The following is a 16,315-nucleotide window of genomic DNA, read 5'->3' as shown; positions in this document are numbered from 1 at the left end:
GTTTGCTACGAGGATAATCCGGCACTAGTCGCCGCTCTTTGATCGTCGCTGGGTCAGAATTGTGCAACTCCCAAGCGAAGGGCTTCGTGGACTGCGTCGGTTCAAGAAGGCTCCGTACCATCGCCACCACCACCACCATTACCTTCTCGGGGCAACTAGGGATGGGCACTCATTGCTAGTCCATCAGCGATTCCCAACATCCCAAAGAATTAAATATATACTGCTGCTGCACGAGGTGTCTCCGCCTTTATATTCTTGTCACCGGTCTCCGTCGTCATTGGCCATCGTCTCTTCCAGCCACGATGCGGGTGCCACAGTGCGCCTGCATTTTTTCTCGGTCAATATGATCTGTGTGTGTATGTAGAACTTCTTTCGCACCGTACCCAGCCAACCGTAATTAATTGGAGGCGCGGCAGTTTTCCTGGCCCTTGGGGTTGCTTTGTTTCTCGGCTAAATTCCGAGCATTCGACCGCTTCCTCGCTTCTTTGAGCTCGTTTCAGCTTTTGTTACATTTACTTGGTTAGCGTTCATGTCTCTGTTGTTTAAACAATCACAGTTGGGAATATATTCACCGATTGAGAGTCATATTAAAACACCTCTGCGTGCTGCTTTTCATGAGCAAGTGCATTTTTTGTTCCAACGCCTCTTAATAGCGCACATCCAGTGAAATAAACTTGCACGCACCTAATAATGAGTATGATCATCAAAGTCCGTGTGTATGTGTGGGATTGCAATCTTGCCCTCAATATGCAAATGTTAGCACCGGCTTGCCATGTGTTGACCACTTTGCACATCACTCAATCAAATCATCTGCCTCCACTATCGATTGCTATGCACATCCTTCCTCATAAAGACTGGCTATCCTACGTGGTATTGACCCCTTAACTCGGTCTCGAGAGGCCTTTGTTGTGCAGAGCCCTACAATCCTCGCAATGTCGCTGTGAATATTGCTCTATTAGAGGCGCCCCAACACGATGTTCGGCAATGTGTTGAAATGAGCAGTACCTGTCCAAGAGACAAAAGACAAAGACACCTCTCGTATACAGAGCCGGATGAAGCTAGTGCGGGGCCTGTAGCATATGTTATAAAGGGGCCCTAAATAAAATAAAAACACAAATTATAACGTAAATTTTTTTACTTGCATAGTGAAGTAATTGGATGTTTTCATTTGCTATACAGCCAGACAATACGACAAATCGCTAACCTTAAAGACCCAGTCGTTCATAAAAGTTGAAGGCGGTATAGTACTGTAGTAATAGAGCAAGTGCAGAATCACTGCACCGGAATTGATAGCTTGAAAGCATTTAGCGCGGGGCCCTGTAAAGTGCGGGGCCCGTAGCTACTACTACATGTGTAGCTACTTTTGCTACTGGGATAATACGGCACTACCAGGACAGCCTTAACAGACTGTTCGGGCAAGTGCTGTTAGCGAGCACCTATGAAGGCCGTACTGCACAGTACACCGTCACATATCTGACTCGCTGGGAACTGATGGTATAGGACAGGGGTCGGAAACCAAAAAGAACAATAAGATAAATGTTTTAGAATCCTGTAAACCCCCCCTCTATTCCTCGAGCCAAAAAGGATGTGAATAACGTCCACGAAGCAGTCCTTAAAGAGGTGCAGGTTGCCAAGTCCTGGTATTGGTGGATGTGTAAACACATCGGGATTTACAATCGAGGTTATTTGGAGGTTAGATCGCGTAAATATATAAATGTGTCGTTAAACCCGCCACCACCCGACACAGCCAACTAGTAAGGGTTGTCACGTAAACAGAACGTGCCAATTCGTCACTAGTACAGCACTAGTTATTGTAGTGGATAGTGTAGTGTATAGTAGTGTGTAGTGTAGTGTATAGTGTAGTGGATAGTGTAGTGGATAGTGTAGTGTATACTAGTACAGCTCACCGATTGTGTGTTGGAGAGCCACGCCACAACAGTTACAATCTGAGTAACGACGTTTCGCCAGTAATTACAACTAGCTTCATCAGGCGACAGCCAGATTTGTGGAGAAGTCCACCTGTTTAGTTCCTTGTATAGAGGCGTAGATGTGGTGACCACGCTTCTGCGCTCTTGCGCTAAGTGGGGGGGGGGGGGGGGATTAATGAGCCAACGAACATGATGCATGCGCATTATGCGAGCCCATTGATCTTGTGAACTTATGTACTGTTTGTTGGACTTCTTTCGCACCGTACGTAGCCAACCGTGCTATAAATACATCGTGCATGACACAACTACACCGTGATACTCAAATAGATCACTGGATAAATCACAGCGCAAGCTGCTTTAAACATGGAGCAATCAAGGGCAATCAAGGGCATTCACACTGACGGAAGATCGTCATTGCGCCAAGGAATGCCGATGGAAGATAATAACAATAATTTAACTTTCTTAGGAAATCAATATAATTTCAGGAAGGTCCGGCATCGGGATGTTTGACCAATTCCATTGCACGCATGTTGAACTTCTTTAGCACCGTACGTAGCCAACCGTGCTAATCGGAGGTGTTTGTTGTCGTGTGGGAGAACACTGGAGTATCTGGAGAAAACCCACACACGTGAGGAGACTAACACGGATCCAGACCGACCGATAAAATAATCAACTCACTGTAATACGATAACACATTACAATACATTCCCGAGGCCTTTGTCATCCGATACCCCATGCTCTGGGCATAGCCCAGTCCATACGGCTCATTTCGTTATATTTTCGCACGTTTCTTTCGAAAAAAATAAAATAAAACCGAGCTAAAACTGGATTCCACAATGACACTTTTATCAGTGACACTGCTTAGGGGCACGACCTGCCTCGTCAGCCACACCGTGGCGCTCTCTCATACGTGTCGCACGCCGTATCCTCAGCGACAAATCCTTCTTGGCCGTGTGGAAATCACATACGATCAAGATTGGCGTGGGAATAAATTATCCTTTCTCTCTCTATCTCGATGATCATGATGATTCTTTGGAGAGAGAGAGAGAGGGGAGAGATTCATTCGGGGCAACAGCAATGCGGTTGCGAAAGCAAGTTTCTGCCTCTTGGGGCGTGATCAACATATGGTCGCTGTGGCGTTTAAGAGCGCCATCTGTTGAGATGTTAGGGGGGAGCTTCTATGCAGGTGAGTCCATCATAGAGGGGGGGGGGGGTGTTATTTTGGGTTAGATCGCGTAAATATAAACGTGTCGTTAAAACCCTACACCACCCGACACGGCCAATTAGTAAGGTCTGTCACGTAAACAAAACGGCACAGATTCGTTGTCCTTCTGTTTCTCTTGGTGTGTGTCACGCTCGGTGTGTCTTTGTGTGTGTCTCTCTCTGCATGTGTGTCTGCCTACGCCGTTCCCGTGTCTGTGTTTTATCATTCATTCTTACCTGATGATGGTTGCTTGGGTTGCAACCGAAACGTCGTATTATATTATTATATGATTTTATTTTCTACGTGACTTTTCCCGAAAGAACCAAAGAGTAATTCCTGCAGCCACGAAAGCTTCGAATCTAGTTCAAAACGTGCCAATTCGTCACTCGTACAGCACACCGGGTGCGTTGGAGAGTAAACCCACGACAATTATTCTTCGAGTAACTCTGGTGGCGGGTCCGTTGTTTCAATGCCTCTCCTCCATTGTCGAATAACCAGTAACGTAATAGGAGTGTGCATGATGGACGAGCTGCCCACCGCTGCCGTATGTGTGCAGGGTCATTCAAAGATGCGGTGAATAGGATTCCCCCTCTCGACGACAACCATTGTAGCGTGTTGCTTTTGGAGAGCATCCACGGATTATCCCTTCATCTCCCTCGCCCCGCTCCGTCCCTTCACTCCCGCTCTTTATTTACCTTTAGTCACTTTTAGGTCTCGTTTGCATGGCCCAGTGGCAGCACGTTTGGCGCTTGATGTAGAAGCTCGCGGTTCTAGTCCGGCGGGCCGCCCCTGTTTAATGCTCTGGGTATATTCGCCATATCTCACACCGGCGGCTGCTTTAGAGTGGTCTTTAAAGGCCCCTTGACCTAATTCGAGGACGAGTAGGGCATTCAGCATCATAATTCGTATTTATCCTGGAGAAATCCGATGAGGTATGAATCTCTTTATCACAGATGTCCAGTCGGAGCGGGTCAGAAAGTTACAGCAACAAATCATGCAAACACATTATAGGAGTGCAAAGTATACTAAAGCAAATCACTACGAATAAATAATCTCAACTAAACTTTTTTTTACCAGTTAAAGCTCACTGAGAAGCGAACTGGCCACAAATGATTGCTCAACGAAGTGGCTAATGTGAAAATGTATAGCAGCCAAATATTCTAAACGCATGTTGTTTATAAATGTGGAGGGGAAAACCGGAGGTCCTGGATAAAAACATCCACGCGACCACGGGCAGGACATGCAAACTCCAAATATACAGGCGGCAGGATCGGGATTTAACCCACGACCTCCCGTATACCAGGCGAGGTAGTTAACATCTCGCCACCGTGGCATTGTGAGCTGGCGACCACCAAGCCTCCACAGAGGCTAGTGGATGGCTTAATCACCTCGATATCCACATATAACTTTGCTAATCTCACCTCGGCCGTACGATAGGCTAAGAACCAATAGCATTGGCTTAATATGTACATAAACTGTACATATTCAATGCTGACTCTCACGATTCGAATCACAGCGTAACAACATAGATTCTAAGCGATCAATCAAAGCAGTTTGAGCGAAACGTCCAACAATGTATGTTGATGTCAGATTTTAGTCAAGAACATTCTTAATGAAATCGGCTAAAAGCTTTATCGGTCAGCATTTTATAAATGCATTGGTCACGTATAAATAATGTGTGGGCTGGTGGAGGGCAAATGACAAGTTTGTTGCCTTAAAACACAACAACAAAACAAATATTGATCATATTTCAATGCCTGCTAAATAAAACGTTAAAGATGCGTACGCGTTTGTGACTCTTAACCAGTCAGTCACTTTGCCACCAGAGGGCGCGCTCATTCCATTGATGGTGGACCATGCAGGGGAACTACCACTCAATGCAATAACTATTTTTTTTTAATCCAAGTAAGTCCCACTAACCTTGATAACTCTTTTTTCAGAAGCGACATTGCCACAAATTATAGTTGAACGAAGTGACTTATCATCATGTGGAAATGTGTAGCAGCCAACTTCTCTAAACGCGTGATGTTGATTCAAATGTGGAAGGAAAAAACGAGGACCCGGAGAAAAATCCACGTGATCACTGGGAAAACTTCAAATATACAGCAGGCATCAGGGTAGGAATCGAACCCACGGTCTCCTGCATGCCCAGGCGAGGGAGTTAACATCTCGCCACTGCGGTACCCCAATAAGACAGAGGCAATCGTTCAACCACGCGAAAAGGCAATTATATTCTGTGTATGGCCATATGTGCAGATGTTAAATTCCAGTGTCGAGGTCTGCTAGCCAGATCGCCTATATGTCACGAGTTTATTCTAAGACTGTCAAAGCCAGGAGGCGCGATGTTTGGGTCTCGAATGAGGTGTTTTTCTGGACGTCCACAATGCCCTTCTACTCAGCTCGCCAGCAGCGTTCTAACAGAGCTGGGTTGAGATTCTAGGATGGCGACAGAAGGGGCGAGGCAAATTGTTGATGTCTTTGTTGATGGGTAGGTTGTCGCTGGCAAGACGACGTGTAAAACAATGCGACTTAGATCGCCGGGTCAGATACAGGATTGTGACAGCGAGCCGTGTTCCAGTTGAGAAGGCGATGTTTCGGGGCAGTGGTCAATCTGCATACTTTTCGAAAGTCCTGTTCAGCCCTCGTGAAGATCAGTGCGTCGTCGCCTCTGAACTAAAGCAATAGGACGCAATGAGAAGTGATGCTGCGTTGGTAGTGGTGACACGCGGCACGAATATCAACAACTGGAACACATTAGTCAATGACACTGCCCTAAAAGGGAAACGTATACAATAGACGACGTTTCGGGCAATCTTCCTTCTTCATAGCAAAGACAAACTCACTTTCGGCAAGTGAACCTTATGGCGGGTCCCATAAGACCCCCGGCTCTCGCATAAACTGAGAGGGTGCGATCTTGAATTTGAAATCCAAAGAAGGACAACTCCGTGTGGCTTTCTTGGATAAAAATAAGTAAATTAGTATAATCACAGTGCAGTAATACCCTGGTTTACGTCAGGGATGCGTTCCTTAAAGGTGTGTCGACGAATATCGGAACGACGTCGATCAAAGCGACTTACAGGGTAGTAAGCGACTTAGAGGGTAGTAAGCGACTTACAGGGTAGTAAGCGACTTACAGGGTAGTAAGCGACTTACAGGGTAGTAAGCGACTTACAGGGTAGTAAGCGACTTACAGGGTAGTCGTGGGTGGTGGAGGCGAAGGCTGACAGGGTAGTAAGCGACTTACAGGGTAGTAAGCGACTTACAGGGTAGTCGTGGGTGGTGGAGGCGAAGGCTGAGAGGCGACGTAAAACGAGTAAGGGCGGGCGATGCTGTCAGCGACGTAAGAGAGTCTGGGGTTGAGTCGACGCAAAATCAGGTGGCGGTGTTAATAAAGTGACGACGTGTGTTGCGAAACGACGCAAACGGGGGGAAGAGGTGTACATCGGGGTTATCACGGCAATTGTTTCCAATGAGGAGTGTTGAGTTTGGAGTGCAGTGCTCGGTTGTGACCGCAAGGTGGCGCGGTACGAACGTCCGAGGGAGCATTCACGCGCGTTGCGATTTCATGCCGTGTCGCCTGGGTCCAAATAAAAAAAAATTAGTCACGTGGATTCATGAAGCTCTCCCACGTGGGCGCAGTAGATGCATTTTCTTTTTTTTTTATATATAAACACAATTTATAATATTCTAGATTTGAAGCTTTCGTGACTGCAAGGATCCATACTCTTTGGTTCTATGTTATTTTATTTTTTTACCTACGTGACTTTACCGAATAGAACCAAAGAGTACAATTCATAATAACCCGGCAATGAAATATTTGCGTGTTTTCATGTTCCTTTTGTTGGGAAATGTCCCTGTTTATGATTGCATTGATTTATTTCAAGCTGCAGGTGGGCCAAACTATTGATTGTACATCTCTGCGCCTTTAACAAAGCATATATTACACGCACTTTATAAAACTAGATTGATGCTTAATCTCTTTTTTTTATGCGGAAAGATGGACGAGCATATATAAGATATGACCATTATGGGTCATTGTCTATCCGCTGTTGGATGAAGGCCTCCCACGCTCCGTCACCATTCCTCACGGTCCGGTGCCGCTTACATCCATCTCATTCATGCAGATGAACCGATCTCATCGCTGCTTATTAAATTTAACACGATAGGAAAATAAAAAATAAACACTTTCCGTTCAATACCTCATTGTTTTTTTTATTTTACCCCCCCTCCCCCCTCCTTTCACACCCCCGACTCTTGTTTTCCCTGCGGGACTGCGACTACCCCTCCCTAAGTTGAATACCCCCCTCCCCCCTTCTTCCGTTACCCCCTCCTCCCACGATAAAAGCATATTGGCTCCCCTGACGCGATTCCTTTGTGTGAAAGAGTCGATCGATGTATAGCCCCTTCTTTTCCCTCTACACCCACGGTTAGATTTCCCCGTCGAGTACAGACACACCGGTCGCGTCGGATCTCCCGAGTTTGTCTCCGTCCAGGTTTCCTGTAACCGGGTCCTATGTTGTTGTTTCGTCAAATCCGAGATAAACAAATACTACAAGATATTTCAGCCTTTATCTCAGCCTTTTTCGATTTGCATATTTACGCTTAGCGGCCGAGTCTGTCTAAATGCACAATTAAGGAGTGGGCCTCATCGGCAGTCACATTCGATCAGCAATTACATCCGGTTTAGCAGGGGTTGGTCCGCCAGAGCAAGACAAAATATAAATCATCAAGAGGGATCAAGTGGCCGGTATTAAGGATACTAATACATGAAAAATACATCAATTACTATTCTTGGTTCTTTCGGTAAAGTCACGTTGAAGGGAAACAATAAAATAATAAAATATATATAAAACAATACAATTCTCACGACGTTTCGACTGTAACACAAACAGTCATCATCAGGTGTGAAAACCAACGGAAAGAAACATTTGAAAGAAGTGGCGGTTTGTATTTATTTTCAAACGTTGTTTGTAATTTTATAAATAAATAAATGCGAACGCCGCTCAAAAAAATAAATAAAAACAACGCTTGAAAATAAATTAATAAATACAAATCGCTTCTTGCCGTTGGTTTTTCACACCTGATGATGACTGTGTTACAGTCGAAACGTCGTGAGAATTTTATTGTTTATATATTTTATTATTTTTTTGTTTCCCTTCAACGTGACTTTACCGAAAAAAACAAGAATATGAATCACTGCAGTCACGAAAGCTTTAAATCAAAATTTAACATCAATTACTGTTATGTATCGCCACATTTGTTTCAACTCTGGACTGGTGTCACCACTTCTTAGGCTCATGAACAGCCCTGGATGCCAATCAAAATTGGAGTCCGTGATAAGCGCTCAACATTTTAAACATTTACATGCAGAACCATCTCGAGTCTTGACGCTCAGAGTATATTGCCTTTAACAAAAATCACCATCAATTATGATCATCATCACCATCAATTATGTTCTGTATAAAACAAAATCACCGTTTTTTGGGGGGATATTACATTATATAAGGGGTGCGACAATGCATGTGCTCATCAATGAACGTCGATCCTTAAGGCTAAGAGCACATGCTTCTATTCCCGTGTTGAAGCAACGCTTGAAGTGCCGGGCATTCTCTCTCTCACCACGGCTGCGGACCACACGAAACCGCGCTCGGACATATCACGGGAGATGTGCGGCGTGCCACGTTGTTCCATACATGGAAAATCAAAGATTCACCAATCTGGGACTGTTGTAAAGCCCAAGCCATCAAACGCATCACCGACAAGTGTCGCCAACCACGCCATACACCCTGGCGGTATCGCTGAAATCCATACAGCATCTACCGCCTCCTTGGATTGGTTGAAGGAGCTTCACATTCAACTATGACATCATCTATGCAATCCATACGGCATCTACCGCCTCCTTAGATTGGTTGAAGGACCATCACATTCAACTATGACATCATCTATGCAATCCATACAGCATCTACCTCCTCCTTGGATTGGTTGAAGGACCTTCACATTCAACTATGACATCATCTATGCAATCCATACAGCATCTACCTCCTCCTTAGATTGGTGGAAGGACCTTCACATTCAACTATGACATCATCTATGTAATCCATACAGCATCTACCACCTCCTTAGATTGGTGGAAGGACCTTCACATTCAACTATGACATCATCTATGCAATCCATACAGCATCTACCGCCTCCTTAGATTGGTTGAAGGACCTTCACATTCAACTATGACATCATCTATGCAATCCATACAGCACCTACCGCCTCCTTAGATTGGTTGAAGGACTTTCACATTCAACTATGACATCATATAGACATCGTCGATACAAACTGTTGCTTAGATGCCATACGAAAGAAGAAGCAAAGCTGGTCGGAAGTCATAAGCAAGCGACACCCCCATTGCAGCAAGTAACCCAGCACCGGCAAAGACATTGTTCACACGGTCGAGGGGTTGGCTGCGTACAGTGCAAAAGAAGTTCAACATACAGTACACACCATTTCGAGAAACGGCTCTTCCTCATAGCAGTGACCTCTAACCACCTCTGCATTATATACCCGCTACGAAGGAGGGCCATTGCCCAAAACGTCGACTATTATTTTTGTCTTCCTCTTGAAAGCAGAGTTATGAACGAATATGTTGGATTTTTTTTTTAGCCAGTCTGCTTTATTATATTCCACATTCATGACCTGCGGTGGCCAAGAACATCCCCCCTGCAGCCGTCGTTTGGGCGGGTGGGATGCTCGAGTGGTGCGGAGGGAGTTGTGTAGGGGAGGGGGGGGTCGGACGGCGGGCAGGGGGGTGCTTGTGGGTGGAAAGAAGTTGTGGTGGGTTGGGGGGAGCAGGCCGGCTTTGGGGTCAGAATGTCGAGTGGGAGGCGCTGCTCTTCAAGCAAAAGGTGCAGCGCTGATGACGGAGCAGCCGCAGGTCGGCGCCTGCTAAGGCGCTGTAAAGCTCCGGATCCTTAATCCCGGCGACAGATGCCCCCCTCCCTCCCCCCTGCAGATTCTCCGCTCTTGCACGCAAATCGCGGCGGGGGAGCAGGGCACAGGAGCTTAGATTGATACTGCGCTTTGGGGCAGCAGCAACAGCAGCAGTAGCAGCAACAGTAGCAGCAGCAACAGCAATAGCAGCAATATCAGTAGCAGCAGTAGCAGCGACAGCAGCAACAGCAGCAGTCGCAACAGCAGCAGTATCAGCAGCAAAAGCAGCAACAGCAGCAACACCAGCAATAGCAGCAATAGCAGTCGCAGCAACAGCAGCAGTAACAGCAACATCAGTATTACACGTGAATGCTTGTATGCAAATATAAGCAAAAACACCCATCAGTTCCGTCTCCACACATACATAACAGTAGTTCTAGTCGATCAACCTATGTATTGGCTTTTTCGACCACTATCGAGCGGCATTTATTCAGCCATTCATTTCGTTTCCATCACACCAACTGAGATAGATCAGTGACGACCATTTGTGGGCACAGGTCCGCCCGCTGACGGTCAGTAAACGATGCTTAAATCAACAGCATTCGTTGAAGTACAGTAAATTCTGGAATGAGTTCAACCTTCTGGATCTCATCAGCAGAGTCGGGGATGTTTTCTGAACAAATGCTGCGAGATTACTGGATGCTACTGTATTGGGTGGTTATTATCGCTCGATAGAGACACCTGTGATTGTGGATGATGGCCTTTGGTTGGATGATCACCTCCCCACACGTTACAGGGCTTGGGAGGTTATTGTACCGCACACAATCACGCTGATCAGTGCTGTTTAGTGAACGCGGGGATGCCCTGAATACCCGGCAGTGGTTTGACAAATGTATGTATGTATGTGTAAGACATTAACGAAACTAAGTAAAAATAGCAGTTCGTTTATGAATTATAAATAGATTGCGCTGACGTGAGGTCTGGGGAGAATGATAGACGGCTGGGGCGGGTGTGGGTGTTGTCTCGTCCTAAGTGGGGGGGGGGGGGGGGGGGGGGGTGATGGAGCCAAGGAAAGGGGGCATCTGGGCTCTTAGGGGATTAGGGCCGTGGGATTTCACTGACATCGTCTACCTTATACGCGCGGCGTGTGGTGCTGTACGTACCACTGCTAATAATGGTGATGTTACAGTGGTAATTCTCTTGTAAAGTATATCGCCGGATTACAAACACGTACAACTGCAACTCTGTCTGTAGAAATGTCGCATTGACGCCTGCGTGGTGAATTGCTCATCGTAAAGGCGTGTGTGTGTGTCGGAACTTATTTCGCACCGTACGTAGCCAACCGTGCTAATCGGAGGTGCGGGAGAAATACATGTACATTACATGTGTCTATTTAACCAAGCGACCAGTGATCCTCCCGTTAAATAAGCAATTGCTGTGGCCGGGTGGCTTACAAGTCAGAACACTGAGCCGCAGACTGCTCGATCTTCGGATCTAATGCGGGGTTCAGCCGCCCGTGATGACACTGGGTTCTCCAGGAATGTCGTGGTCTCAGCCCGGTCACCAACGACTGCACGAACACCCATCACATTGTACGTGGTGTTTCACGTTGGATACATTTCAGGCTACGAAACAAAACATCGTCTTATCAGTTGGAGTGTCACGCGAGCAAACATATCTCAAGAGCGGAGCGCCTCCTTGTGTGTAGATATGAAAATGAATCACTTGAAGCGATCTCAGGAGTAGATCTGTGATAACTTCTTCCCGGGCCCGAAGAAAAAAAGACAACAACAGCTCCACATATCGATCACCTTCCTGTCGCCACTTGAAACAAAGCAATCAGATGGCCCGTTCTGTCAGCGAGCGCCTATGAATGCAGGCATGGCACACGCAAAGAGATGTCGTGACTTTGTTTTCTTCAGGGTTGAAATGTTGATCACAACTGCACCCAGGATTAATTCCAGAAGCAGAGTCGACCTCAAGGCGAACCGGGGGGGGCGGGGCGTGGTGGCAGGTTCAGTTCCTCATTAGCCACGGGCGTTGCGCATAGCACGGTTGAGAGTTGAACCGGGTCGCCGGGCTCGTAGCGCAGTGCGCAGAAAAATGTTAGATCCCTTTCCGCCATTTTTATAATAAAACACAGTACGGTAGAACAGATGCATCACACGATACCCGCACGCAATGCAGTAACATTGAACACGCGTATCTCTAAGACGCGGTGTCACACACACGCACACGCGCAAACACTATTGCCTGCGCGTGTCGCGTCAACGTTTCTCAAGCGCTTCTCATTCAGCTGATGAACCACTGCGGGCGGACGAGCGACGATCCCCACCATTCGTTCGCCCTTTACACTTTCACGCGGAGCTTGCGCTCGACGCGCGGGCGCTGTCCACAACGCTGGGAGTTCTGAATTCACAAGCACATCTTGTTAATGGCGCCCGCGTTGCACGGGAACGCTTATATAGCCGCGGCTCGGCTTATGGCGAGCGTAAATCCGACGGCTGAACAAGAACTGCACACGCACACGCACGCACACGCGCACAGCCGGTGGCGCATTACGTGCTGGGGTTCGGCGTCAGTGCCGCGTATGATTTGATCAGCAGCGAACGGATAAAGCTTCCCGAAAAGTTGGGCTTGCTGCTCCCCCCACCCTCTCTCTCCTTCCTCCCTATTCCTACCCCCTCCCCTACTCATCCTCCCACCTCTACCCCCCCCCCCATACTCCTATCACCGCCGCCCGCCCGCCCGCCCGCCCTGCCTCCCTCCTCTGCCCACGCTCCGCTCCCTCGGATCTGCCTGGCTACAGGCGCTGTCCATACTGCTGGGGGTGCTGAAATTACACGACGCTCAGGCGAGTCGCCGTATGTCAATGCGCGAGTCTTTAGACTCAAGTGGGGAACCCGGGCTTTTTGTTTAAAGACATCAACAACAAAAAAACCGATAGCAGAAAACGGGGCAGGTTACTCTCTCATTTTGTTTTAGTTTTTAATTTTGTAAAGGAAAGCAGTAGACTTTGAGTGGTGCTTCTCCCCCCCCCCCCCCTCCATTCATTACTGATGCTGCCAAATCCATTCGGAGGAATGTCCACCGACCATTAAGACGCGAGAGAAATTTAGCTTGGATACCCCCCCTCCCCACACACACACACACGCACCCATTACCGGTCGGAACGCGTTGCACTTTCGCATTGAGACGACGCTTCCGTTGCGTGCGCGCAAGCGTGTCGTGTTAATTTCGTCCGACGCGAATAGACGGACAGACATTAGAGGGGGTGAGAGACAGAGAGAGAGGAATTTAGAGTAATCGCGCTACAGGTTTGCGACGATCTGTTGTCACCTGCGAGACAATGTTCGCGCTTCTTTGTAGCGGTTGCGAGACGTCTTCCTGAATTGAATAATCCTCCCGAGCTTGCAGCCGCGTACTCCGAGCTAGCCCGGCAACTCGATCGACGATGGAAGCGTTCAAGGAGCGCGTGTTCGTTCCCGGCAAAGAGAAGCTCAAGGAAGCGGCGGGGAAATCGCTTCGGCTCCTCCACAGGTACGACTCTGCCTCCCCCCCCCCACCCTGCCACCGTCCTCTGCTGCTTGAGCTGGAGGTTATCGTACTTGTGTAGCTGTTGTTGTTGCTGTTGTTGCCTTCGTCTTCATCTGATATAACCTGTAGAACGGTTGTTGTTGTGAACACCGCTGGTGTGTGACCGTGTTTAAACGACGAGCTCAATGCAACACACGTATTCATTCATATCTATTGCACCTTCAATAGTGCTGCTTGTGTCTGGCCGCTTGGCGTTTTGCCGTTGGGACTATGCTCAGAAATGGTGATTAAAATAAAAAAAACCCGTACAACTAAAAACAAAACCTCACCATATTTCAAGATGTATTTTAGTTGTCATTGTGGGCCACTGAAAATGCTATTAATTAATGGTGCATGTTAATTCTTGTGACTGTTTCGCACCAAATAAGGGTTGAGGGATAACGAGTTGCTCGAGAGATTTAAAAACGCAACCGTATATTGCGCGAAAGGTGCGCCTGCATTCAGTCGATTCTAATTGTATTGTCGAGTAATTGATGACATTTCAGTGGCCGATATAACTGATTAAGCCATCTCGAGGAGAGAGGGAGTCGGAAACTGACGACGCCTTAAATTCGTTTTTCATCGCCCGGAAATTGTGACTCTGAGCCAGAAGCCGCTCTCTGAGCCAGAAGCCGCTCTCTGAGCCAGAACCCAGTCCTTGAGCTAGACCCGGTCTCTGAGGCAGAACCTGATTTCTGAGCCAGAACCCAGTCCTTGAGCTAGACTCGATTTATGAGCCAGGTCCAGTCTCTAAGCCAGAACCCCGTCTCTGAGCCAGACCCGATCTCTGAACCAGACCCGATCTCTGAACCAGAACCCAGTTTCTGAGCCATGACCCAGTCGTATGTTAAAGGGGCAGTGGCGGCGGGGAGTTTAAGGAACGAAAGCGATCGAATTAATTAAAACAATCGCAACGGGAGGATGCCTCCCGCATCCCGGACTCGACCACCTCCACCAGAGCCACCACCATTTTGAGCCCCGATTTTCTTCGTGTCTCATACAGTGCCCGCTCCTGCCATTAATTATTTACACGCGAAATGGTTCGTGAGTCACATCGGCCCTGCACATAAAAGGCAACGCATGGGCCCCGCATGAATTATTCACTACGCATTAATATCGCGACGCGCGGGAGCCCGGCCAATGTTTGGTGGTGCTTGCAAAGAATCGCGATTGATTTTGTTGTTGTCGATGCTGTTGATGTTGTTGTTGTTCGTATCATTGCACCCGACAAATATTACATTTTATAAAGGAAAACGCAGTATATATGCAAATATGTGTTATTGTTTTTTTTTATTTTGTATCTGCAATGATCACAGGTTTGACGTAATTGTCGATGACGTAATGAAATCTATTTTTAATCTGGGACCCAGCTGTCACGCCCCCCCCGCCCCCCTTAAAAGCGGCTTATGCTGATAATCTGCGAGCGTACCACATGTAGCCGCCCGCTATAGCTTCCGATTGAACTCGACCATTTCCTCCGTAATATAACTTCTCACAATGTGAATGGCTCCGGGCATTATATAATGGCAACAGTATAATTGTAATGATACCACATGTGCGCCCTAGAACCACGCGTTCTCGTCCCATTTTTGTTTTAAAGACACCAAGTTCCCTTTTGCGAATATGAATTTCTCGCTCTCGCGCTGCGCGCACACTCGCTCACAAAATATCCCAACCTGCAGAAAATACTTCTAGATTTGATTTGCTTTGGCTTGACATTGGAATATGGGGACAATTAATGTCGCGCGCGTGTATGTTTTGTCAGGTGTAATTGCGTAATCATATCGACGGTATGTCATTAACCAAACCAACGGTTCGTTTGGTAACAATTATGTTTTATCCCCCCTTCTCTCCACCGCGTAATCGGAATGTCAAACCCGAAATAACACATCTTAGATTCGTAAACACGCCCAACACTAAGACGTGTCAAAAATAGCCAATAAAGCCACGTGATTTAATATATGATCATACACGTAGCATTAGAATTTGTATTAAGCAATAATCAGAGGCACTGTCAACAGTTGTGTATGCTGCTGCACAGCAACACATGTCAACAACGCTGTGGCCTTGAAAAGAATGCATATACAAACAACGACGTTTCGGGCACTGGCCCTTCTTCATAGCAAATGAAGAAGCACACGAAGAACGCCCATTGTGCAAGACATCACAAATATGCAATTTGTTTTTTTTTAGGCAGTGTTGTTGGCGAGTGTGTTGAGTTGTTGTTGTTATTTGTGCCCGTGCACCACTGCCAACGTAGCAGCATCAGCATCACAAAAAATGTGACAATTCAATATACTGTAGCGATCAAATTGTTACATTTTGGGACGAGAACGCGTGGTTCTAGCGTTGGTGTACGGTGCTATTTCAGGAATATTTTGATGTTTTTTTCCTGGATTTTCTGTTTGCACAGTCACAAAGTCACTTTAAGATGTTTTCTTGTTCATGTTTTTGTTTTTTGTTTGTTGCGGTTGCACCCGATTCAAGAGCCGAATGGCTCACAGGGCTATACCAAATAAATGGAACTATGAACTATTTGGGACTTTAAACAATGGTTTGTTAGTCATGGTACGATCTATCTTATATAACGAGCGAAACACTGCGCGCACGCGTGTGTGTGTATGCATGTGGCGAGCGGTAGTGTAGCGGTTAGCGCTACGCTGCGCGACGAACCTAGGAACCGGACTTC

At 47.0% G+C, this 16,315-nt stretch overlaps 1 protein-coding gene across 1 annotated transcript in view; it reads left to right on the top strand.

Moving 5' to 3' along the window:
• Nucleotides 1–12,820: 12,820 nt before the first annotated feature.
• The window catches only part of SLC17A6 (solute carrier family 17 member 6), a 46,743-nt gene continuing 43,248 nt past the window's right edge, over nucleotides 12,821–16,315 (top strand). Inside the window, exon 1 of the mRNA XM_032960051.2 lies at nucleotides 12,821–13,590. Within this exon, the coding sequence (XP_032815942.2) occupies nucleotides 13,505–13,590 (86 nt within the window). The 5' untranslated portion in view covers nucleotides 12,821–13,504. The remainder of the gene's footprint in view (nucleotides 13,591–16,315) is intronic.

This window comes from Petromyzon marinus, chromosome 24 (assembly GCF_048934315.1).
Source record: "Petromyzon marinus isolate PM22_M1 ecotype Great Lakes invasive population chromosome 24, UKy_Petmar_22M1.pri1.0, whole genome shotgun sequence".
Classification (NCBI taxonomy): Eukaryota; Metazoa; Chordata; class Hyperoartia; order Petromyzontiformes; family Petromyzontidae; genus Petromyzon; species Petromyzon marinus.
This window is presented reverse-complemented; position numbering and strand designations above follow the sequence as displayed.